We start from the raw sequence: 16192 nt of genomic DNA, 5'->3' as shown, positions 1-16192 counted from the left end.
TTGGATTAATAACTACCAAATTGTCTTCCAGAAGGGCTACATCAATTGGGATAATTTTTTAAACCAATTTTCACATTCTCTGGAAACTCCAAACACTACAGGGATTGAAATCCTGACATATGGTGTTTTCTAAAACTGCAAAAATTGAAAATAGACCCTATAATCAAAAAATAGAAATCTGAAATAACCATATTCAGTAATCCACCCAGAAGTCATTTAAGCTTTCAACACAGTAGATTCTTTTCATTGGTCTTACCATAGCAAAGTGTGCAGAGACGCAGCCTTTCCAACGGTTCATAGTCTCCATCGGGAGGAACTGGAATCACCTGAAATGTCCCTGTGTTGTCAAACTGCATAGAAAAAGAAATAAATGCTTATTTACCCATTTTTTTAATCATTACAAGGAACCATTATGTACTCACTTTGAAAACACCCAATTAATCACTATCACCTTGCATTATAATCCTTTGCTTTATTCAGTCAGTACATCTTCACATGCCCGAAAATGCATGCACATCTCCCTTTTATCCTAAACATAACCCCTCAAAAGCATGCACAGAACAGTTATCAACACCCTTATTTTATGATAAAGAAAAGCCGCCACAAGATAACCTGACCAGATTTAGGTTCATCAGGGCAGGGGGAAATCTAAATCTCTTACTCCTGTACCTTCAATTCTGGACTGAATTTTTGCATTCTTCTGATTATACACTAGCTTCCGAAATGGGGCTCTCCAGAAATCTTACATTCACAAGTTTTCTTTGGCTTCTCTAAGTAGTGATGCCAACTATTCCTACTCCACTCTGTCTAGAAGATGTCAAGTGGAACTTTTCAATCACAGATTCCAATTAAAAGTCTATTTCAAGGCAATAGACAGAGACACTCTTTTCTTAATATTCTAGGTCGTACACTGATTTCATCTGTTTTTTGATTAATGTTTTTGTCTTTATGCTCACTGAAATGGGCAATATAGAGCATTAATTCAATCATTCAGTAAGTCAATATGTGTTTTGGGGGCATTTACTTTGTGTGAGGCCCCAGGAAAGAAAAATACGTTTATCACAATGGAAGTAATCCATCACTCCCAGGTGGTAATGAGGGTAGCTCTCAATCCGCACAGATATTTGTTCTTGTTTTCTTTGTCCCTCAGAAAATTAAAGGGTCAGAAAGCCATACCTTTTCTTTACATAAAATTCTGAGCATTACAACATTTTTATAAGTTTCTGGCCTTACAGTTAGAAAGTATTTACTACCTTTCTACTCTCTACTTTTATGAAATTGGATCTTGGGGGCGTTATTTTGTATTTGGCCCCATTGGTCCCACATGCAAAGACTAAATGCCAACTCTGTAAACCAAGGAAATTTATTGGGGTGAGCCAAATGCTTATTGAAAGCCTACAATGTTATAGGTACATTGGCTGGGGATATAGAAATTCCAGATGAAACCTCCACTCTACAATCTACCAGGGGGAGTAACATTACCTCATATGCTGGGAGGTAATAATATTTACAGAAAAAAAGCAGAGTAATAGGAATGAGAGATGTTGAAGTGACATTTAAATAGAATTCACTGGGAAAGTGACATTTAGGTAAATTTCAAAGGCGGTGAAGCAGTCATATCCAGGAGAAGAGAATTTGGGACACAGAAAACAGACCTAGGAAGGCTCCTGGGAAGCAGGGAGTGTGCCTGGCTCCCTGGAAGTCAGTGCCAAGGACTATGTCAGGGATGGAGAAAGTGAGAGCAAGAAAAGGAGAAAGTGAAGTCAGAGAGATTAGAAGAGGGCCCGGGGGGCAGACCACTTAGAGTTCAAAATGCTGGTCCTTGTAGAGGTCTTAGCTTTAACTCAGAAATGAGGAGACACTGGGATATTTTGAGCAAAGGAACCATCTAGTGTCTTGGGTTTAGCAGGATTGTCCTGGCTGCTGTATTGAGACAGATAGTGGCAGAGCAAAACTAGGTGGGAAGACACTAATAAAAAAGTGATTGCAAAGTCCAGGCAAGAGATGATGGGTGTTTACATCAAGGTATTGAAAGTGTAGGTGCTAGGAAGTGGCCGGAATCTGGATATATAGCTTCATTAATAATATTAATCCTAGTATTTACACAATTACTTAATACTGGTATTTATATGAGTACTAAATACTAGGTATTTACTAATGAATACCAATATATTTAAGTGTATGTGCATATATACACTTTAATATAGGCACACACACCATATATATGTACATATATATATATATACACACACATTTACATATACTAAAATTAAGGATTTTAATATATACATATGCTAAAATTAAGGATGTTGGATAAGGATGTAAGAAAAGATGAGGTGTTATAGATAGCTGAAAGTAAAAGAATGGAATTTTTTTTTAATTGAGATGCTGAATATGGAGCAAGTATTGGGGGCAAATCCAGTTTCATGTTGGACTTGGTAAGTTTAAAATATCCACTAGGCATGCAAGTGCTGAGAAGGCTGCTGTATATGTCAATCTAGAGTTCAGGATCATGGTGTGGATGGGAAATATGAATTTCTACTATTGAGGGTATTTAAAGCCAAGAGTGTGGGTGACTTCAAGAGACCAAGAGCTGATAGGGAAGAGGGCTGAGGAATCAACTTTGGGAACTCCAAAATTTCAAAGTCAGGAAATTGAAAAGGTGTCAGAAAACTAGACCAAGAAGGGGAAACTAATGAGGTATGAGAAAAACCAGGAAAATGAATGGGAGAAAAATGTTTCCAAGAAAAGAAGGGTGGGATGAACAATGATGTCACATACTACTAATAAGTCAATGAGCTTCAGACTTGGAACCAGCCTCTGGGTGCAGGAACAGAGAGATCACAGTTGGCTTTGACAAGAGCAATTTGGGGAGAGTAGTAGGGATGAAAACACTACTAGGCTTGAGTTCAAGAGAGAATGCAAGGAGAAGCACTGGAGACAGCAAATGTAGACACTGTTTTCTTTCCTTAAAAAAGTTGCTACATGGGGCTGGAGATGTGGCTCAGCGGTAGCGCGCTCGCCTGGCATGCGTGCAGCCCGGGTTCGATCCTCAGCACCACATACCAACAAAGATGTTGTGTCTGCCGAGAACTAAAAAATAAATATTAAAAAAAAATTCTCTCTCTCTCTCTCTCCTCTCTCACTCTCTCTTAAAAAAAAAAAAAAAAAGTTGCTACATGGGGAGCCAGGAAAGATTTATAAAGACTTAATCTACTAAAACTTTAATCATATTTTTTTAGAATTTTCTAGAACATCAGTGGGACATTGCAAGTCTAAATTCCATTTAGAGTATGGGGACTTAAAAAAAAAGCAAGGCGAAGTATTTTAGAATTCTCAAATAACAAAACACAAGCGATACAAGAAATGTGAGGTGGTAGTTCTGCAGGACAATCAAAATAGCCAATAAGCTTATGAAAAAATGTTTAATGTGGGCTGGGGTTGTGGTTCAGCGGTAGAGCGCCTGCCTAACACTGGGTTCGACCCTCAGCACCACATATAAATAAATAAATAAATAAAATAAAGGTATGGTGTCCAACTACAACTAAAAAATAAATATTAAAAAAATGTTTACTATCACACCCAAAAATCTCGATCAAAGCAACAACAATGAGGTACTCATTGTAACCTATTATATTGCCAACAATTTTTTTAAAGCCTGATAGATAAAATCCAATGTTGCTAAGTATATGGGAAAACAGACACCTTTAGACAGAAAGGTAACAGTTCAACACCTTCAGAATGGAGTTGGAGAGGAATTGATGAAGAGGGTGGAGAGGAGGGGTGAGGACAGAGGCTAAGGGGGTATCCTGAATGGAGAAGAGTGGAGAGGCAGGGATGTTCATGCCATCACTGAAGGGAGCCTTGCTCAAGCATGACACATGTGAGGTTATTATCCGGTAAGAACAGAGTGATCAGAAAGACTTCCTGGGTCAGTTACTGTAGATACTGTGAATTACAAGTGACTTGCTAACAAGAGCAGTGGAGTCTCTTTTCTGCTGGAGATTCCATAGGGTTTGGCCTTGGTCTTATCAGAGGAGAAGATTTATTTTGAGGTTTATCTTGAGATTTCTCTTTTTCTAGAATGTGATGCAGCTCTAAAAGCAGAACTGTCACTTGTTTCCCTCTGGGAGAAAAATGAGGGCAGCAGGAAAACTGAAAAACCTAGGACCTCAAGTTCCGATAATCCGTTTTGTCAGAATCTGTTATGACTCTTTCTGTGGCTCTGATTTTCAGAAAATTCCTAGGTGTGTTAGATTGATTCTCTCCCTGTCACAGAGAACTGCCTGTCTTTTCACAGTAGAAGTGTGTATGTGTGTGTGTTTAAACAACATAATGGTTTCATCCAGCTCCTGAACCAGGGACTCCATGGATAATCTGAATACATTTAAATGTCACTGGTCCTTAGATGGAGTTGTCACTGGACCTTAGTTTTTAGGGGGAAGTAGAAGGAGGCATTAAGCCCTCCAAAGTCTGTTGATCCAAAAGTGACAGAAACTCTTTGAGGGAAAAAAATGGTTCACATACATCAAATGTTTTGAACCATTTTAGGGGATCAGAGATGATCCCCTGAAATTTATCACAGGTTAAGACCAACTGTTTAATAAGATACTGTGAGCAGATGATAAATCAGAGAAACAGAAACACCAGGCCTGCAGATGGCTAGAGAGGGACATGTTCATGGCCCTTTATTTCAGACAGAACTCAATTTGATTCTTGATTTAGCACCTCAGCAGCTGGACAGAAGTAGATAAGTTGCCAGAACACTCTGGGCCTGCACTTTCTTATTTTTAACATGGAACGAACAACTGCATTCACTTCTGAGCATCGTGAGAATACATGAATATGTCTGTGAAGTTCTAGGGCCAGTACCTGGCATGCAGCAGGAGCTGAGCCAAGGTGGCTGCACTGTTCTTGACTATTGTGATCATCAGGTTTTGGATTTCATGGACACTCTCAACAACACAGCTTCAAAAGGTACAAAGGGGATCAAGAGGCCAGACATCTCCCCTGACCCCCACCACTTCCATCCTGCTGTTCCATACCCCTACCTTAAAAATAAAGATGTCACCAAGGGAATTTCTTACCCCAAAAGCTTCATCCAGGAAAACTCTTTCATTGAAAGCAAAGACTGCTGGACTGATATCCAGGGCACTGAACTCCATGGTCGCTGTGAGGATGGATGACCTGCTGACAGCTTGACCATTGCTAAAAAACACAGCAACTCTCCTCACGTTGGCTCCTGGGTGCGTACGCTTGAAAACATGGCGGGCCACAAACCTCATGGCATTACCAATGTCCCGAGCCTCTGTAGGGACTTGGTATTTTATTTGGGATAGAAGCCGGAGGAGCTGCTTCTTGGTGTGGTAGTCAGACGAACGGATGAGATAGTCCGTGTCTGAGTCGTAGGAAACTACAATGATCCTTGCTCCCACAGGACAATTATTTTCCCTGATATGAAGGTCATTGACAATGGAAGTGATGATGCCCTTTATTTCATTAAACCTTTGTTCAGTGACACCAGAGGATTGGTCCAGGGCAAACACCAGCTCTGTGGGATATGCTGGACACTTTTCTACAAAAATGAGAAGCACAGGTATTTTGTTATTTCACTGGATTAAAGTCTTTCCCATGCTCTTTACCCCAGGGAAGCTGGTACACACAGGTGAAGCAAGAACTTCAACCAGCTCTAGATGTGGGGGGTGTCCACATGAAAAATAAGGAACATGCTTTGCAAACTTGAAGGTGTTATACAAGTAATATTTGGCTATGTATTGCTCAGACTTCACAGCCTACTATCAGTGTGCACTTTAAGAGGAAATGGGGGGAGTCTGTTCTGTGTCCTGGTTGGAGTCATGGTTATATAAATCTATGCAGGTGTTAAAACTGCACACACACCAAAAAGTGAATTTTACTGTACACATATATGAAAAATGTATAAGAGGAAATTATAGTTTGTTGGGGATTTTGCAGATGTCCTTTCCTTTAAAAAAAAATCTTCAAAATTATTTAAAAATGAAGTCACTTGGCAGATTTTTATCCACTCAAGCAATGAATGTTTATTAAGTGCCTACCACTCAAAATGCAGTGTGAGACATCTACTCTGCAACACGTGCACACAGGAGCCAAACACAGCTGTGCCCTCAAGGACTGTGGACTGGAAAGGATCCTCATACAATAAGGCACAGAGTGATGGCTTAATGGGAGTTCAGAGGACAGAGGCTGTTCCTCAAGAAGGGTTATATCAGGGGCTTTGTGGAAGATGGTTTTGAATAAAGGCCTGAGTGACAGTACAAAGGAACAGCTTAGGCCAACACAGGTTGGCTATGAGCTATTACAAAAATGGAACTGTGTGCAATTCCCAACTCAGTACTGAGAGACGTAGGATGACTGAACTTTAGGAATTTCCTAGAGAATCTTCCATATGCATCAAACATAATTTTTAGATGTTCTTGTTACAGTCTGAACATAGGAAGAGAAAAAAAGATTACACACACACACACAAAAAAAAAATCAACTTTATCTATTTAGGCTTTTTTTCCAATCTGGTTAATCCCCAAAGCACGTTTAACTCAAAGTATTCTGCATCTCAACCACTGTTCTCTTTTTTCTTTCTTTCTTTGGGATGTTGGGGATTGAACCCAAGGTGTTTGCATGTGAGGCAATCACCCTACCAACTGAGCTATAACCCCAGCCCTCAACCACTATTCTTGATGACATAATAGAAAAGTATTAATTTAGAGATGTGTTTTGAATCAAGGAATTTTACTGTAGAGAATTTTTAAAATATGAAAACTGATGTTGAACAACAGAATAAGAAATGGAAGTATTCCTTATTTCTTAACTCTATGCTAAAAATGATTGGCCAAGTGGTTGAAAAGCATTTCTAAAACTGACATATTTGCAGGATCTCCTAGAAGGTGGAATTGATTTCTATTTGTATTCTCCCCCTCCTCCCAGTACCCAGTACAGTACCTGACTCAAGGGACAATCGGGTCACACATAACATTGACACATTTAATTGTAATCCATGAATTTTGATTGAGCATTTATCACGTGCAAGGAAATTTTTTGCACAATTAAAGTGAAAGGTTCCAGACTGTGGGATGATCTAAGATCCTGAGGGTCTACTTTAGCAGGTCTCCAGGAGACCAGGAGGTCTTAAAGTTGAGATAGCTGGCTTCAATGGCCATGTCATCCAAGGGATCTAAGGAGTCACGCAACACCAACTGCAGTCTAGGCCTTAGACACACCATCCACAGGCACAGCAATGTTTACAAGTGGTGGACACTTGGTGAGATCACAGGTGCTAATGTGGGTCATGAGAGGAAAGGTCACATTGCAGTTCTAAGATGGTGACAATATCAACAGGAACAGTAGCAGACAGAGCAGTGGAGGGTGCATCAGTCAAAACTCTGTTCCCTGGATCTCCCAGCAACCAGAATCTACTCTATTAAGGGGCTGAGTTGAAAACTGTGACAGGACCTAGAAAAGACAATACTATGGAGGGGTTGGATTAGGGCACCTCAAGGTACAATTGGGTCACACATGACAATGACAGTTACAGCCTTAAGAAAACAAGAAAAACATCTGCATAGAAGGAAGAAGTCCACTTTCCAAGGGAGGTAAGGGTTTCTTTCAAATTGGTCTCATCCAGACACAATCATTATTTCATCAAGAAATAGTATGGTAAGAACACTCACCTTTCCAACAAGCTATATATATTAAGAGAGAGAGAGAGAGAGAGAGAGAGAGAGAGAGAGAGAGAGAGAGAGAGAGAGAGAGAGAGAGAAATAGTCTGTTATATTTTTGGAACACAGACCAAAAATAATCCAAAACAATATTCAACAATGTTTTAAGATTTTCTTTGACTCTAATTGGAAATGAGGCTAATTTCTGCATTATGGGAAGCCAAGTTTAAAGGATTGAGAAAGATACCCACAGAATTTTGTTAATTTGTGAACCTTCCTGACATTTTCCCCCTACGACTTATGGACAGATGACCTGAGCAGAATTTGGGGTGAAATGGAAACACTGATCACTTGTCTTAGGATAGATGAGGCTCTGATTAAATGACAAGATAGCTGAAATTCAATTTGTTTTGTCTCTCTTCTTAGAGCCTTTAGAGAGTCATTCAGCAACATAAGACTGAAATATGGGGTCTTTGTTTTCTTCCCTGATGAACTCTTTGGGAACCTCTATTTTCTTGTAGGACGATGAGGGGATTTTCAAATGAACTTTGTCTCGGATTAAAAATATAGCTCCTCTGTTTGAGTGATCTCCACATACAGAGAGAAGAAAGGGGGGCGGGTGGGAAACCCAAGGGTTTCTTTCAGTAAAACAGCATCTGGTGTCTCCAATTGATTTACTCCGTAAACTTGAGCCACATGAGGGAAATATGGGTAAATCTTTAAGAAACCACAGTCCTGAAAATTTCCATGTTCAGTTTATTCAATTCTTAGGAAGCAATGAGTCCCACTAATCTAATAAAAGAGTTAATATATTAATAAAATATATTTAAAAGTGACAGACTGGTGTTTTCTGCCCAGGTATCCCAGCACCAGATCAGCTCTCACCAACACTATTGTGTTTGTCTTAGTCCTATGGCCACTGAGATGCTGATGGTCACCATCAGTATCCATAACCCACATCTCCTCTGCATCACAAAGTCTAAATCAGATCCTTTTGTCTGACAGAGAACTTTCATGTGCTAACTTCAAACCCAGCTGCAAGGCTACAGGCAAATGGATTTAGACTCACCTAATGGGACTGAATCTATCAAACCTGGTTGACTCTGGGAGAAATTACTTTTCCTCTATCTGTCTAAGTATTTATTTATTTAAATTTCCTAAACACCTTCTACTTCTATGTCTCCCTTCAAAGCACAGACCATTTGGGCAGTGCTGTTTTATTGTTGGCTGACCTCTTTCTCTCCCCATTGCCCCCAGACTTCTGGATCTAATTTATATCTCAGGGGAGGGTCCCAGCCATCAGATCAGCATCTGGCCCTTATCCCAGGTGGCAGAGAGCTTCGACAAGACTGGAGAGTAATGAATATTAGACCAACCTGTATTGGTGGTGTCATCTACAAAGCCCTAAAGGCCTGTCCCTCAAAGTCTTGTCCCCATACTGCATTCTGGAGTCCCAGCCTAGTCCAATCAGGACCCAGTGTGGTTAAAGAACCTACCTGCTTTTCCTCAACCCTCTAATTACTGACTCCTTTCATCTAGTGTTGGAAAACTTCTCCCTTCAAAGTCCAAACCCTCCAGCAACTAGTCTTCACCTCCCTGACACTTTCCACCTATCCTGGGTCTTCCTTGGGAAGATATTTGATTTCACTGAGAAGACTGGCAACGCCTGGAGGGAGCTTGATCATCACACTTCTTCCCCCTACAGTGGCTCTTTCCTTCCCTCCCTGTGGTCCCAGGCTCTAGTTCTCACCTCCCTCCACCAGAATTTGAGTGATGTCAAGGTCTAAATAACTGATTAATTAACCCTAAACCCTTACGTTCATTCCCTTAATACAGTGCCCTCTCAATCCTTTTGCACATAATTGTGAGCAAATACATACACCATTTGAGTTGGCCTCTAATTGTTTCCCATATGCATATCTTCTCTTCTTGTATGTATCTCCCCTCAGGAGCTCCCACATTTTTACTTATACCCTTTTTTCCTCCCACCTTTGATGTGAGATGTCCCCACAGTAGGCACTTGAGGAAATCCTGCTACAGAGGATTCTGCATCCGTGAATTCAGCCTTCTGATTCCACAGACCTGTGCTAAGTGGGGTTTAATCCCAAGCGCTCAGAACCACTGACACACTTCTTCATGACACGTAAATACTCACGACTGTGGTCCCGCAAGAACTTGATCAGATCACACTGCTGTAATTTTTTACAGAGAGAGAGAGAGAAAATAAACATAAATATAGTTGATTGCCTTGTGATTGTATTTATTTCCTGGTAAACTGATTAGAATTTTCTTTCTTTCTTTTCTTTTTTTTCCCCCATGATTTAGGAGATACGTACAGAATGTACAGGCTGTCCTGCCACGCCTTTAGGACCCTAGGAAAACAAAAACAGAGCAAGTTATTGGCTTGTAAACTAGAGTCTGTAGTAATAAAATAAGAAAACAAAACCTTTCTTAAACAGCACAGCTGACAGAAAGCAGTTAAAGTTCTCCCTTTGGTGGGCTCATTACAAGACATTTTCCCCACTCACATCAAGGCTGCAAACTTTTTTTAATTTCAATGTAGATTAGGTAATCTAATGTCTACCCAAAATGAACTGAATTATTTCTAGGGTGGTAAGAAGAAGCAAAAGTATTTCCTAAAGATATTTGTATGAAAGATGCAACACTTAAGGCATTTCTCGTAAGAATGCATAAAACAGTAAAGAGCAGAATTCACAAAGGGTGGTGCTAAGAAGGGATACGGTTAGGTTACAAATTAGGGATTTTAAAAATGCAACCCCAATATATGTGAAAGAACCAAAGACAACTGCATAGCAAAGTGAAAATAAGAGCTCAAGTAAGAGCTTACATACTAAGCTCTAAATGCCAAGAGGTCATGGAGCAAAGCAATAAACCAATTGGGTGAGATAAATCAAGGATTTCTAGAAAGAAGTTAATCCTACTTCTCAGCATCTTGAGCTTTTCTCTTTTCCTCTTGTTATTTCCTTTTATCAGGATCAGGTTTCTTATGAGTAGTGGTTCGTAATATATTTTCACGTATAGATCCCTTTAAGCAACTAATGAATGCTAGTATGCTCATTTCAGAAAAATGCTATTAAGTGCTCACACTTGTACAATTTTATGGACTCCTGCCTCCCAGAAGCCTATTCATGGATGTCAGTGCAAGAATCTCTGTCCTCAATGACAACTGGTTCTCTATATCCATCCATCCATCCATCCATGCATGTATATATGCATCCAATAACCAGGTAAATGTTTGCCAAAAGCTGAGGTAGCCCGTGGTGTGCTTCTGCTGTTGATCAGAATTGTGTGGTATCCACGATTCTATTCATAGAAGCATGTTATCTTCCTGATGCAAATCACTAAAAGGTAGAGTCTCAACCATCCTTTTTCAAGTTATGGCAGAAAACAGAAAAGAATACTTGACACCTTAAGCAGACAGAAGAATCACAGTTTCTGGCTAATAAATGGAGGAGGAAGCCCACATTTTACAGAGAATCACACCTATGAAGAGTGTGTCCTGAAAGAGTAAGCTTAATAATAACTTTGAGAAAGTTCTTAAGCAAATCTGAGGAACAAAGGCCTGAGATCAAGAAGCCACATTACAGTCCAGATCAGTCAGGCCAAGTGCAAGACCAGGAAGATGGGGGTGGGAGGCCCAAATGACAGCCCCAGAATCTGGAAAGATCAATCCAGAGCAGACAAGACTGGCACAGAGACTTGATGATCACCCACATGACTAAGAATATTCACCCATTCCTTGATGCAAAAGAAAGAAAAAATTATATTATCAGTTTATCACAAGACCAATCCTGTTTTTTCCATTATACAATCCAAAGTTCAAGAACCCCTTGATGCATAAAGCAAGAGAAGCAATTTATCCATTTCTTACACAATGCTGCCTGGGGTTCCTCCACAAACCACAGGTGCTGGCAATATTTAGTTCTTATCTGACTGTGCCTGTGATGGGAGAGAGCTGTAACTAAATCATTACAACCACCTCAGAGGAACTAAAGTCAAGATTATGGATATTTGGTCAGTGGGAGATGTACCTGACTGCCTGGGAATGCTTCCACAGGTGACATTTCTCTTGTAATAGAATCAGAATGAGAAGTTGCAGTTCTTTTTCCAGCTTTCTCTAAAGTCTTAATTTTGAGGATAGGGAGGCAAAAATCATGGTTTTGGCAAACTTTATCAACTGTTTCACGTGATGGACGTTTTGCTAGGATACCTTTGCAAAGTTCATGCAATCTCGTTTCTTTTTTAAAGCCTTCAGTAATAAATCACAATAGCACCTAATATTTGCACTTTAAAGGTTGCAGAGTGTTTGCATTTGATTATCTGATCCTCACAGCTACTTTTTGAGGTGGTCAGGAGAGGATATGTCATCCCCATTTTAGAAATAAACTGGGAGACCCAGTGACTATCTCAAGGGCATACTACCTAGGAAGAAGCAGAATCTGGATTGAAACCTAATGCTTCTGACTACAAGTTCTGTGCCCTTTCTATAGAATCTACCAGAAACCAGCACATACTACTTAGTTCTCATGCAAATACTCACTCTCCGTCCTGGCAGGCCTCGGGATCCTGGAAGTCCACTTTCCCCTTTCTGGCCTACGGTGAACTGCAGACAGGAACATACAGTAGAGTCAACATTTTTCTATTCATGGGGGGCTACCTCAGTTTTCATCAAAGTTTATAATTTTTTAAAGATTATTTTTAAAAGAGAGCAGCTGCTAATATAAGACAGATCAATTGTTCACTTGTAATATAAGCTCTGCATTCTTAATCATTGGTAAGCATCCATTTACCTCTTAGCCCTTCATTCAGTGATATACTGTGCTCTGGCACCAGCTGTGCATTGAAATCTAAATTGGCCATAAACTGGAATTGGTACTAATAGAAAAAGCAAATATACTGGGGTGCACAGAGATCTAGTTTTTAAAAAAAGCTTCTCATCTGTAAAAGATAAATAAGAAGCAGGATATGAGTGCCCACTGAAATGTATCCAGCCAGATGGAAAGTTTGTGTTGAATTACATCTCTTTCACACTGAGGGGGACCACTGAGAGCTGCATTCAAACTTTAAAATGAAAAAGATGCTCGTCTCAGCATTTTGTAGTTAAATGAGCATAAAAATCTAGTCCATATTTTGCTAATTAGAAGATCTTAGTATTCTTATTCCAAACAAATATCCCATATGACCTTCTTATGGGTAGAAGAATCATCAGAAAACCCTCAGGGACCCTGAGGGAAGATAACAGTTTCATTCCCATTCACAGTGTTAATATTCTGGGATTACATGTGCCTTAGGAAAGACTGAAAGGCACTGATATTTCTGCAACAGCCAGTCATCAATTTGTAAATCTCTACAGTAGTTCAGATTCATGGTACAGTAGACATTTAGAACTGAAAGTGACCTTGGATGTCACTAAGTTTAGTTCTTAGGATGTAGAAACAGAGGCCCTGAAAAGGTGTATTGAAGGTCACATAGCTAGCTAGTGGCATTTTAGATGCCCCTGGGATAGAGCTACAATCCACATTTAATATTACAACATGAAAGCAGAGTCTGCCAAAGAAACATTTACCATTTCTGAAACACCAGGTCACTTACTGATAGTCCCCTAAACCCTTTGGGTCCAGGGTCCCCAGGAATTCCAGGATCACCAACAATACCCTGAAGAGTCAGAGAAAAAAATCAAGATGTTAACATATGTGCTATAAGAGAATAAAAAAATTGTCTTCAAACCAAAACTGAATTGCTCTTTTAAGAATTATACTATAGCTCAGTTGGTAGAGTGCTTGCTTTGCATGCACAAGGCCCTGGGTTCAATCCCCAGTATCAAAAAAAAAAAAAAAAAAAGACTTATACTGTCTATATTAACGAAGGCCAATAAAACATTAAATGTCATCTTTTCCTGCCATTTGGAACTGTCATTATGTCCATTTAGATATTCCCTAAATTATTAAGTTGAAGATTAAAAAATTTTTCTGACTTTGGTGAGAAACTAATTTTAATAGTTATTTATCAATATGCTTATTTCACTTATGTCAGTAAATTTACATATGCAAATTTTCCTCCCTTTATCAGTAAATTAGAAAACAGATCCTTTATAAGGAGAACTCTTGTCCTAATAGCTATTCATATAGTCTCTTCTTGTGTCCTTTTTTTCTTTTTAATTTGGAATTGTCTTTTTTTATTCACTAGTACATTTTAATTATACAGATAATGGGTTTCATTGTGGCTTATCCATACATGCACATAACATACTTTGAACATCTCCACCCCCTCTCCTCCAATTCCCTTTATCTCCCTTGTATCCTTTTCTGCCAAAAGAAAGAATATTTTGGTAAATCATCAGTTAAAAATACTTTTTAAGAGAATACAAAAACTGGCTGCTTTCCTCTAGGGAATTTGATTAGACATCATTCTGTTTTTTAACTTATATTTTGCATTTTGATCTGAGCACCAACTATGTGGAAAACACTATTCTGAACACTTTTTTGAAACAGAAAATCTTAATACAGAATCATTGTGCATACACATATAATGTGAGCTACTTTGGTTGAAATAGAAGACCCATCTTCAATCTAATAGTCAAGGAGGAATTCTAGAAGAGGTCTGATCAAGAAAGTAACATAACAAGCCAGGCACATGCCTGTAAACCCAGCACTAAGAGAATCACAAGTTCAAAGTCAGCCTCAGCAACTTAATGAAATCCTGTCTCAAAAAATAATAAAGGCTGAGGATGTGGCTCAGAAGTGGAGTGCCCCTGAGTTCAACCCCTGGTACAAAAAAAAAAAAGGAAAGAAAGAAAAACAAAAAGAAAAAAAGCAGCATAGTGAGGCTATGCTTTGGGGAAAATCCAGTGACTGTAGTATTTGGGACCAACAGAAGCCGGGAAAAGATCAAAATAGAAGATCAAAGATCAATGAGATGGTATGTATCTTAAAGTAGTTTTGATTTGCATTTCTCTGATTGCTAAAGATGATGAGAAATTTTTCATATATTTGTTGATTGATTGTATATCCTCTTCTGATAAGTGTCTGTTTAGGTCCTGGCCTATTTATTGATTGGATTATTTGGTTTTTTTTGGTGCTTATCTTGTTGAGTTCTTTATATACCCTAGAGATTAGAGCTCTATCTGATGTGTAAGGGGTAAAAATTTGTTCCCAGGATATAGGCTCCCTATTCACCTCACATATTATTTATTTTGCTGAGAAAAAAAATTTAGTTTGAATCCATCCCATGTGTTGATTCTTGGTTTTAATACTTGTGCTATAGGCATCTTATCAAGGAAGTTGGGTCCTAACCCCACGTGATGGAGATTAGGACCTACTTTTTCTTTTATTAGGCACAGAGTCTCTGGTTTGATTCCTAGCTCCTTGATCCATTTTGAGTTAACTTTTGTGCATGTTGAGAGATAGGGATTCAATTTCATTTTGTTGCATATGGATTTCCAGTTTTCCCAGCACCATTTGTTGAAGATGCTATCCTTTCTCCAGTGCATGCTTTTGGCACCTTCGTCTAATATAAGGTAGTCGTAATTTTGTGGGCTAGTCTCTGTGTCCTCTATTCTAATGGTAATGCAAAAATAAATAAATAAATAATTTTTAAAAAAGATCCATGAGAAAACTATTGTCATCTTTCAGCCAAGAGGAAACAAAGGACGCAATAATGAAGGGCAAGTAGTAATAGCCAAGGTAGTGAATGAGATAATAAAGGCAGAGAAATCAAGAAAAGAAGGAAGAACTAAAGTACAAAGAAAGGATACCGTAGGTGGGGTTTCAAGGTGTGGGACCTCAGGCAATGAAGGACAGGACTATCTTTTCCAATACAAAGATTCATAGGAGTCATAAAGCTCTGGGAGAAACAACTGCACTGCTCCCACCCAGCCCCCACCTTCCCACTGCATTCAGACCCACAACCTTAACTCTCAAGAAGGTGAAGATCACGATAATTACAAAAGAAGTTCATGTGCACAGTACCTTCTGCCCTATATCTCCAGGGAATCCTCTTGGACCCTGTAATTTTTCAGCAGAAAACAAATAAATCAGCATACCACTTCCTCCGTAGGGTTTCCTGTTATTATTTAGGCTTGATTTAATCAATTTTTTAAAATAATTGTTTTCCATACTTACCTTTACTCCTTTTTGTCCCTTATTACCATAACCTGGGATGCCATAATCTCCCTGTAAACACACCAAATCATTTCAGTTTCTCAGAGTTGAAAAAAACTAAGTGTACCCAATACCAGTAGAGAAGCACTGTGGACCTCCAGGTGGAGGGGGCCTGCTTGGTGACCCTGAACCCTGGGAACATGTGTGTTGCTAGGTTTCCCTCAGTTCCTGAGGTATGCCCTGGTTCTTCTTTGACCAACCACTCTAACCAGTGCAGGAAACAGAAGGATGGTTGTTCAGGACTCAGATCCAATGGCCATTTCTTGATTGGAAACTTAGGAGTTCGTCCAATGAATATGGGTGAGGAGTTACTCAAAGAAT

At 39.3% G+C, this 16192-nt stretch overlaps 1 protein-coding gene across 1 annotated transcript in view; it reads right to left on the bottom strand.

The window, feature by feature from the left end:
• The window catches only part of Col6a5 (collagen type VI alpha 5 chain), a 158252-nt gene that overhangs the window by 35769 nt on the left and 106291 nt on the right, over positions 1–16192 (bottom strand). The window contains exons 26-34 of the mRNA XM_026383975.2: positions 15833–15883; positions 15680–15715; positions 13305–13367; positions 12253–12315; positions 10028–10063; positions 9847–9883; positions 7704–7715; positions 5088–5575; positions 257–350 (exon numbers count right to left, since the gene is read on the bottom strand). Of these exons, the coding sequence (XP_026239760.2) occupies positions 257–350; positions 5088–5575; positions 7704–7715; positions 9847–9883; positions 10028–10063; positions 12253–12315; positions 13305–13367; positions 15680–15715; positions 15833–15883 (880 nt within the window). The remainder of the gene's footprint in view (positions 1–256; positions 351–5087; positions 5576–7703; positions 7716–9846; positions 9884–10027; positions 10064–12252; positions 12316–13304; positions 13368–15679; positions 15716–15832; positions 15884–16192) is intronic.

Source organism: Urocitellus parryii, chromosome 2 (assembly GCF_045843805.1).
Source record: "Urocitellus parryii isolate mUroPar1 chromosome 2, mUroPar1.hap1, whole genome shotgun sequence".
Lineage (NCBI taxonomy): Eukaryota > Metazoa > Chordata > Mammalia > Rodentia > Sciuridae > Urocitellus > Urocitellus parryii.
This window is presented reverse-complemented; position numbering and strand designations above follow the sequence as displayed.